This window comes from Danaus plexippus, chromosome 2, assembly GCF_018135715.1.
Source record: "Danaus plexippus chromosome 2, MEX_DaPlex, whole genome shotgun sequence".
Taxonomy (NCBI): Eukaryota; Metazoa; Arthropoda; class Insecta; order Lepidoptera; family Nymphalidae; genus Danaus; species Danaus plexippus.
The window spans coordinates 793,636-803,356 of record NC_083537.1 but is presented as its reverse complement, the minus strand read 5'-3'; the positions used below and the strand labels follow the sequence as shown (position 1 = coordinate 803,356).

General features: G+C 38.7%; 1 protein-coding gene across 1 annotated transcript; it reads right to left on the bottom strand.

Annotated features, from left to right (window-relative positions):
* Positions 1-612: 612 nt before the first annotated feature.
* On the bottom strand, positions 613-9,643 carry LOC116779697 (peroxisomal ATPase PEX1). The gene is made up of 13 exons (XM_032674097.2): positions 9,395-9,643; positions 8,829-9,047; positions 7,567-8,659; positions 7,166-7,406; positions 6,941-7,094; positions 6,456-6,621; positions 5,992-6,137; positions 5,454-5,641; positions 5,049-5,108; positions 4,766-4,952; positions 4,409-4,567; positions 4,020-4,138; positions 613-3,649 (listed from the first exon to the last, which is right to left on the bottom strand). The coding sequence occupies exons 1-13, from the start codon at positions 9,485-9,487 to the stop codon at positions 3,562-3,564; spliced, it is 2,913 nt and encodes a 970-aa protein (XP_032529988.2). The 5' UTR covers positions 9,488-9,643; the 3' UTR covers positions 613-3,561.
* Positions 9,644-9,721: the final 78 nt, after the last annotated feature.

Sequence of the window (9,721 nt, the reverse complement as noted above, 5' to 3'; positions counted from 1 at the left end):
TTTTATCAATTTTCAATTATAAAACTTACCTTCAACCAAATTTTACATTTCATAGTTACATAGTACATGTTTTCATTATCTTTATAAGTCAGTTTTGTAGACTATCTAGTACTGAAATGAAACTAGTATTATTCAGATTTACTACGCAGATTTTATTATTTAAAAACTACATAATCCCGACGTCACGTACACCTCGTCTGCCCGTGATCACGGTTGCTGCAAAGTAACCGAAACGTCGGGATTATGTAGTTTTTAAATAATAAAATACGCGTAATAAATCCGAATAATACTAGTTTCATTTAAATGAATACTCGCGAAAATCTTAGATCTCATTATCTAGTACTTGTTTTTTTCCGCGACTTCAGCCGCGTGAACCATTATGTTTAGAAGGAATTGACCAATGTGGGCTTATATAAATAGATGTCACGAGCTGACAGCGCCATCTGTGATGTGTCGCGTGACTTCATATAAAACCCAACTACAGTGCCGCCATCCCGCGGAAAATACTTGAATGAATTACAGCCAAGATGTTTATTAAATTTTTACGCTCACATACGCGAAGCTTCTCAAAATCATCTCGCAAGCCTAACAAGAAATTAAACAATCTTACAAAAAAAAATGCCCTTTTATTTAAAAATCAACAGAAACCGTATATACATAAATTCTTTTATCTTACCTATATACAAATAATATATCATAGCGGGGATAAAAAAAGCCATGACTGCAGTAGTATCATTAAGTCTTTTATAGCAAACATCTCTTCATATATATTACGTTACACATACAACATACCGCTCTATGGATTTATCTTATAATAAATTAAAAAAAAAAATTAATTACATACATATATATGAAATAATTAGATTCCAAACAATAAAAAATAATTTAAATTAAAACTTAAAAAAAAATAAAACTTTTAAAAAATACACTAACAATTTTTCGAAATATTTTAAATATATTTAAATACCCCGGCTTTACATTTCTTTCCATAATTTTAACTAAGTTCACTAAAATAACATCAAAGCTCAGAGAAAAATATTTGGTGCCGCACTAATAAAAAATATTTATATTGAATTAAATTAACATCTCCATGTGAATGATTGAATAAAAATTATATAGTAATTTGTTCGTAACAATACCGACATACAGGCGACACCTAACAAGTGCAGTCTCATACAAGGAATTCACGACTATATAGTAAAAATATATATATTTTCAACATAAATATAGAATTTATATGACTGAGTCCATAAGGAATCATATAAAAAAAACTGAACATAAAAAAAATTACTACTACTATTGGAAACAAAATATACAAAAAATCTTTAAAAATACAGTTTAAGACCAGGCTTGATACTATCGGATACACACATCTATATATATATATAATTTTTTTTTCTCTTCATATATACATATATTTTCCAAAATTAAAAAATAATCAGAAATTATGACATATATTTCTACTGGTTTATTACACAGCAAAAACTATCTCAGTATATACTTGATATACACAAATGCTTACAACAGATAAGATCTCGACACAGACAAGTCAGTGAGAATAACGATTATTTATTTAAAAAAATAACAACACGACAGGTATTGTAAGCTTGGACCATAGGAATAAAGCAATCACAGGCGGTGATAACTTAAGAAATGTATAGCATTTAAAAGACCGAACGGGCAGTTCATTGAAGAAACAGATCATTTACAAAATTTATCTTGTTACGTTGGCAAAAGAAATTTTGAAAATCAAAGTTTGCTGGTGAACTATCGTGTCGGTACTCGCGCGGTGGATTTATCTCACAATAAAGCTAAAGCACGTGTTTTGCTATTCAAATTTTGCTTTTCAGGAAAGGCCCTTTACAAAAAATTTTCGTCTCCTATTGTGTGACAAGCATTTTAAAATATTACTATATTAGCGTCGATTATCCAAACGTCCGAACGACCGTTAACCCGAAACATTACGCCGACCCTGCTCGCGTGCGTGTTACTCCCACCTCCCGCGATACAATGCTCACGCACTTGTCGCGCCTCGTTAGTTATATTCCTAAGAGACTTTCAAGTAATCGCTAGTCGATAGAAGAAAATTTTCCGCACGAAAATACAAGGAGAAAAACTATCTGCTGATTAATTCGTCATCAAACTAAGGGATACACTGAAGGAAGAAAATTACGCTCTGGAAAACGTCTACAATGCAGGCGGAACCGGGGTCACGGAAAACTCTGCCAAGAAAAACTCTAGCTTCAATTCATGAATTAGCAGCGCCTGGTCCTAAAATAAGCAAGGGTCATATAATTATATTACCGTTTACCGTATAGACCCTACAGACCCTATAGACCCTATAGACCGTATTACCGTAATTGCCTTAGCGTGTGCTAATGCTACTGGCAGCCACTGATTACCCCTGCCCAGTAGTAAAAGCAAGTTAGTTTGTCTGCTCTGCCTATCGTTTGCCCTTCGCAAAAGAAAGCTTGGATGGCTAGCACAGTGTTCATGGAATGGTTTACACAAACCTTTACATCGTTACTAAAAACTCATAAATTATTAAATGCTAGAGAGAAAACTGTAAGCTTCTTGATAACGCCCCAACTGATACTTCATGTGACGTGTTAAACGAAAAGACGAAAACAGTCATGTTGGGTCCGTGTCACGTGACTTCGTAATAACAGGCCGTGGACCGGGCGGTAGTGAAACAAGCAAACGGCCTTATAGGAAGTTATTGTTACGAAGTTGCTTTTGGAAAAAGAATATGAGGGAGAAGAAAAGCTTTAAAGCACCAAAAGATTGATTCGTAAGTTGCGTCCGACGTGATCAGAGCGGCGCGGGACGGGGAGAACGTGGAATAAAGATTTATGTGTGAAGGGAAATCCGCACAATGAAGGTATAAATGAAAGGCAGGACGATGAACGATAAAAAAGCTTGATTTGAAATGTGATGCGGAAGAGGTTCAGCTAACAGTGGATATCGCTATGAATAATCCGGACACCACATTACACAGGAGAGCGGAATTTGAGACCACGTGGCCAGTAAGACGGATTCCAGCTAGCGCCTCGTCAACTACAGGTCAGATGTTGGGGATGAAAACACGACTAGCGCTAGTGAAGCGTTAGCTCGTTGACATCGGCTTGTTGGTTCAGATCATGGCCTGAAAGCGAGCAGCAACAAATAACTGTGCTTAAAAAACACGTGACCTGTCCACCCGTCAGCGGGTAGCTCAGCTTCGGCGGACGAAGATTGAATTTTTTTTTATTATACCGATTGTCCAAAACTACCGGTTTTATAAAACCCATGTCCCCCACTTAGTTCGGATAATAAACGCTATCTTATTACAATTAAGGCAATGACTAATAACTTTGGCCTGACAGCTAATGCAAAAAATTATGCCATACAAATATTGTAATTAAACGTTTAGTGAAGAATAAAACAAAAAATAACATCCGTGATTCCCGCGAACGCTTAGCAGGAAGCGTCCACGACAGGAAGTGATGGCCGACACCAGACAAGAAGACGATCAAACCATAGCCCGTAACCTATACCATATCATATCGTATCATGAAGACATCAGGCGAGTGTGACTCTCTGGCGGTCGAGGCGACTCTGCAGGCGCGTCTGTTGTGGGGACAGCGGCTCCCCGCGGAAACGACGGTAGCTGGAAAAAATATAACACTCACAGTGGAAGGGTGACGGCATTTAGACTTCTCTATCTTTAGGGTCTGTGCTATGTTCACATGAAGCTAATATTTCCGGATTACCACGCGTTTCTTTATTATTTTACAAACTAAATCCCGCAGCAACCGGGATCCCGGACATTTTCGTGTCTCCCGTCCGTGCTACCGCGCACTAGTCCGCACATATTAGTTTCATTTGAATGAATTCTCGCGAAGGTCTCAGATCTAATAAGTACCGTGTTCTTGTACAGACGCGTCTAGTATGACGTGTCTAGTCACTATCTGTATATGAAGACCTCAACACATACAAACTGTCTGTATGTCTGTGTGTTCCGCATGTTGTACACTCACATGGTGTCATAGAACAGTCTCTGTTCTGGTGACAGCGAGGGCGAAGTCTCCCGGAGCGCGTCCTCTACGTCCTCCTTCAACACTACCACCGACTCCAGGGTTTTGTCGTCGCTCGCGGCCTGTTACGGAATCATAGCATCACATGTCTAATTATATTTTTTAGTCGTGCTAATCTCTGCGCACAAAATGTTTACTTCACAAATTCATAGGGAAAAGCTCTTATTATTGATAAAATAATTAAATAAAAATGATTTTCATATTTTTTGATCATATTTTCATTTGCCCGTTTAATAAAAACATTACTTTATATCAGACATCGCTTTTAATATAAACGATGCGAGTGTTTTCTATGATGGATAATGTTATGAAATTCTTTACATGAGTCATACCAATTGCTTCTCGAGCCTGGTGAGCTGCGCCGTCACTAGCAGGGACTTGAGGTCGGCGGCGGAGTAGCCTTCAGTACGACACGACAGCCACGACAGATCCACCTCCCGGGACAGGCACACGCTCCTGGACAGGCACCGGAGCACCTCCACACGGTCGGCCTGCGGCGACGACACGGACATGTGATAATGGTAATAATATAAATGTAAACAATGATACGACGATAGTTATTATCATTGAGCAAAATTACACTGTTCAGGAGAACACACTGCTCGTGCAGCCGTTAGACAACTAAAAATAAACGTCATATTGAAGGAAAAATAATACAGGGTCCATAGTACGTAGTACAGGTTTCACACCTGGTCGGGCAGGCCACAGTACAGGTGCAGCATGAGCCGGCCGGGCCGCAGCAGCGCCGGGTCCACCAGGTCCGGGCGCGAGGTGGCCGCCAGCACGGGCCCGCGCGCGCCGCCCTCCGCCCCGTCCAGCCGAGACAGCAGCTGGTTCACCACGCGGTCCGTCACCCCCGTGGAGTCGTGGCCGCGTCTGATACGAGTATGTCATCGTGTAAGGAACATCCATTGATATTACGTCGATTAGTAAATGTATTTAGTTCGGAGAGTCGTGGTAATGTCAACTCACTTGGGCGCGAGACTGTCGAACTCGTCGAAGAACAGAATACAGGGACGCTGCATGTCCGCTCTGGAATTATATGTATTATATAAGACACACTCACATGACCTAAAGCGCTCGCTAGATGGCGGCGCTGATGAGGGACAGATATACTACATGCACAGTGTGTAGGTACAGGAGCCGTATCCAATCATTTGTATTCATAGTTAGCGGATAACTTTCAGCAAAGACAAATTTAAATATAATTTGCTCATAGAAAATACTTCCGTAGCGAAATCATTACTCCGGCCTCTCTGTATACATCTACATCTACCTTCGCTGTATATATTTAAGACATAGCAAACATATTTCATGTTGCACAAATCTAAACCCTGTAGCATGGAGGCGACGAGCTTAGTGTAAACAATCACTGACTTATCAAATATATCCCGGACAGCCTTCTCGCTTTGCCCGATGTATTTAGACAGTAATTCCGGTCCCTTGACTGTGAGGACCCTCATGTTGGTCAACGAGGACAAGCAGGATCCTATCAGCGACTTCCCTGACCCTGGAGGCCCATACAGCAAGATGCCACATGAAGATGATGGGAACAGACTCGGGTACTGGAACAGGTCAAGAAAATGTTTTTCACACTATATATGTATCAGATACTTAATGATTAACAAAAGGGAACTACATCACATGAAGAGCTGTGATGAGGATATCAAAATATCAACAGCTGAACGTGTCCAGTACCAGTCTTGCTAACATGATATATAAACTACGTTCTAAAATATTCTTAGTCCTTGACATATGTATGCTAGCGCAGAACTACTTGCAATTTTTTTTACAAAATATACCAAATCGAAAGAAAAATTCGAATAAGTTTACACAAGTAACTATTAATTGCACCGAAGACAATCTTTGGATCCTTGGAGATTAAATTCCAGCAATATAAGATTATGTCACATACCATGATTGGCCAGAATATAGCCTCAGTGATCTGTCTCTTCACGTCGTGCATCCCCCCCACAGAACCCCATATGTCGAAGGTGTTCGCCTTCTCCAGCTCCTTGGATATGTCGGCTATTAGACGCGGCTTGTCTGACGGCTTGGACTCTGAAATACATATAAAGTGTATAAGACTAATAAAAATAATTTGACATTTCTGTAATATATAAAGCTCTATGGACGTGTGACAGTTCATGGAACACTGTACTATATCTATCACTTAAATGTTAATTAACACGTGTGACATATAAAGTATCCCATCTGACCGTAGTTTTGAACTTGTCAATCTATTATTGGATGCCATTGGACACCATTGGATGCTATTGGACACCATTGGATGCCACTAAGTTGTTAAAAACATAACCATAGGTATTCTTAAAGGTTGTACAGCAATATAATTCCTCCTTTAGCGCCTCAGCAACTCACTATTCTTGACGGCCTTGAATATTCTCTTATTGAAATACTCGAGTATCTCCCTGACGTTACAGCCGGCCGTGTCGGTGGCCAGGGTCGCCACGTCCTGCTCCTCCACCAGCACCGACTCGCGGATTTTATCATTCAGTAAGTGTTTGAAAACTTCTATTCTATCATCCTGAAAGAAATAACACTATTAATTACTAAATGAGTTTTACATTTATTGAAGTGAAACTTCTTATGCGACTCCTGACAAGGTCGCGTTAAGCGTTTAACGCTGCTGTGGGAGGGGGTGACAAGAGGCAGAGCGAGAGGGAATGCGGGCAAACAACTGTGACTTGCAAGTAATGTCAATAAAGTTTATCTTAAAGAAACACTAAAAATTCCTTAAAAATCAGTTTTTAGTTTTTACCCCTTGCTGTTTAAATTCCGCGGCGGGACTCCGCGCACAGTACACCTTTAGTCACATTGTAATTAAACGTTTACTCCAATATCACCTGATTCATCTGCGGTATGTCAAAGTGTGCCGTGAACAGGGGTCGCCCGCTGAACTGTCTCAGGACCGGGTGCAACGACCTCAGACTGAGTGACGTCATCAACACGCACACAGACGAACAAGACTGTAACATCTGTTTAATACACGACGCCAATCTGGAAGACTCACACAGATGTACATACATCGATACGAAAGTTTATACACAAGCCGACCAAACTGTAATCACCTCTGATAGTATGCGATGTCTTGTGGGGAGGCGCCCTCTGTGTTCGGCGGTATTAAAGCATCGAGGTCGTCACATATCAGCACTGATGGACTATGTTCCTGACACATCAGTATAGCTTTCCCTATGACTTCAGTGACGTCCTTCCGGCCTTTGAGCGCCCGGCAGTGTAGTATGTGGGACCAGAGAGTTAATTCTTTTTGTACTATATGACATATAGCAGACTTTCCCGCGCCGCTTGAACCTGGACATATTAGAGATATTAACTAACTTATTGTTCTAAGAAAAATATCGTAGGAATCTGGTTTTCATGGTAAAACTATTAAGGAACTTAAAATTTTTTAGGCTAACCTAGAATATGACCAGAATCACTCATTAAAACCTCCCCTTATTCCTCCACTCACCGGTTATAAGGACATTGCTCTTGATCTCCGATACCCCTTTGAAACTCGCCTCCCTTTGTATCTCAAAATGTATGTGTGACAGGATATCATCAACCAGCTCCTGACTTGACTTTATACTGCGACAATAATTCTTAAAGTCATATTCTAGTTGATGTGTGACTTTCTTGGGACAGTCGAAGTCTGCATCAGTCAAGCATTTGGCGGCCACACTGCAGTTCCTAAACGACTCTGAGTTCAGCATAGTGTATTTTAACCTTTCAGGTTGCAACTTGAACCTCAGAAACCCGTGACTGATGTGTGTGTTCTGCTTCACCATGCCGTCATTTATGAGGAACATTTTACCGGAGTGTGTGTTTTCGACGACACACTTCTTAAACTTTTCTATAACATCAATCTCCGTTTGAGTTTTCTCCGAGTACGTTATGATGTCCACGTGATCGGGAAGCTCTACTTTATCACCGATTATGTTAAAAATTAGCTTCACACCCATCTCAACATTTATTATAACATTCAGTGACTTCGGTATGAGTACAGTCGGTATATTTTCATTGTAAACCTCTCTACAGAGACTTCTGAAGACCGTATTGTCTATGGTGACTATTTCCACACAAATGCCGTCTATTTTATGGGATTCAACCTCATCTTCTTGCAACACCGATGGAATGTGGTTCATAGTGGCCAGGATCACCATTAAATCTTTATAACTTTCATCAATCAAGTCTTCATGTATGAACACAGTATAGGGATGTATTAAATTTTTCTTCCCGTCGCCCTCTATAGGCAGAGCTCTTAATATTAATCTGTTTTGTGGATTCAAGTATGGACTGAGAAGACCGTCGTTGATAATACCTATATTGTTATATTTTTGGTGTGATCCCTTTGTTGCCGCCCCCTGATTACTAAAGTCACTACCGAGACTGTTGAAAGCATCTATTTTGACAATGATTCTGCTATGATTGACCAGTAGACCGGTCGTCTTTGGAGTGAAAACGATAGGCATAGATGTAGATATCCACACAACAGCCTTCTGATCAGCAGCCACAAGCCTTAATTGGTCTAAAATCCTTAATTGCAAAACCTCCACATTGTGTTCCTAGAATAAAACTTATCGTAACTGAGTTATATTTTGGCAACAAAATATGAAATTTGTAAATGTCATAAATGACTTTGAATGTGTTATAAAATAAGAAATATGCAGAATAAAAACTATATATGTACGAATCAAAATAAGAATAATAGATGTATATTTTTAAACAGCTTACGAGTATTTCCTGGTCATCGGGGCTATCGGTGTCAATGTACAACTGGTCTAGAACCTTAACATCTCCATACGGAGCCACAAACACCTCCACACCCTCGTCTAACCCAACAACTTTACTGAAGACAGGATTACACGCTATGTTACCCTCTGGAATATTACTGTTGAATACTGCCCAGAGAAATATTTGTTTCTCTCTATACAATACTTGCACACATTGTGACTGAAAATATGGAAAATAGATAAATATGTAGTAATTATTTGAAATATAAATTGATGAAAATTCTAAACAATAAACATACAATTTATTGTTTTTGTAATAAAAAATAATGCTGTTATATTTTTTCAGTACAAAAAAAATTAATACGTAATCTTTTTGAATATATAGAGCAAAATTCTTATCGACTATTTTCATAACAACGTTATAAAAAACCTTATAACCTACAAGTTATTATTTTCTCAGTAATATATAAAACAGATATTATTTATACAGAGATATTCAATAATTGTAATTAATCCTTATATAATATGTTGCGGACAACCTATTAATATAATTTATTGAATTGTTACCTGTTCATTGTTCGTACTATGTTTAGTACTAATATATCCGAAACAAGATCTTTCATGTGTAAATGATACTTTTAATTTGTTTCCCCCCAACATTGTTAAAACAAAAACTTCAAATTATAGTATTGAAATGAGACTTCGACCCATAGCAAAACCACATCAAAGGATTTAATACTATCACTATATTTAAAAAAATTAAAATATTTGCAGAATGCAACTAAGAAAATTGCACATATTATGACATATGATAAGATTGACAAAAGTTATAAATGTCAATTGATAAAGTTTGAATTTAGGCCAAAATATGTTTCACGTTCCTGTTTATGTTAT

Excerpts from the sequence above, each read along its gene's own strand:
- LOC116779697 (XM_032674097.2), bottom strand. The coding sequence starts at position 9,487 with ATGTTGGGGGGAAACAAATTAAAAGTATCATTTACACATGAAAGATCT. Across the intron at positions 4,953-5,048 it reads TTCGACAGTCTCGCGCCCAA|ACGCGGCCACGACTCCACGG; the intron begins GTGAGTTGACAT and ends TACTCGTATCAG. Across the intron at positions 4,568-4,765 it reads ACTGTGGCCTGCCCGACCAG|GCCGACCGTGTGGAGGTGCT; the intron begins GTGTGAAACCTG and ends TCGTCGCCGCAG.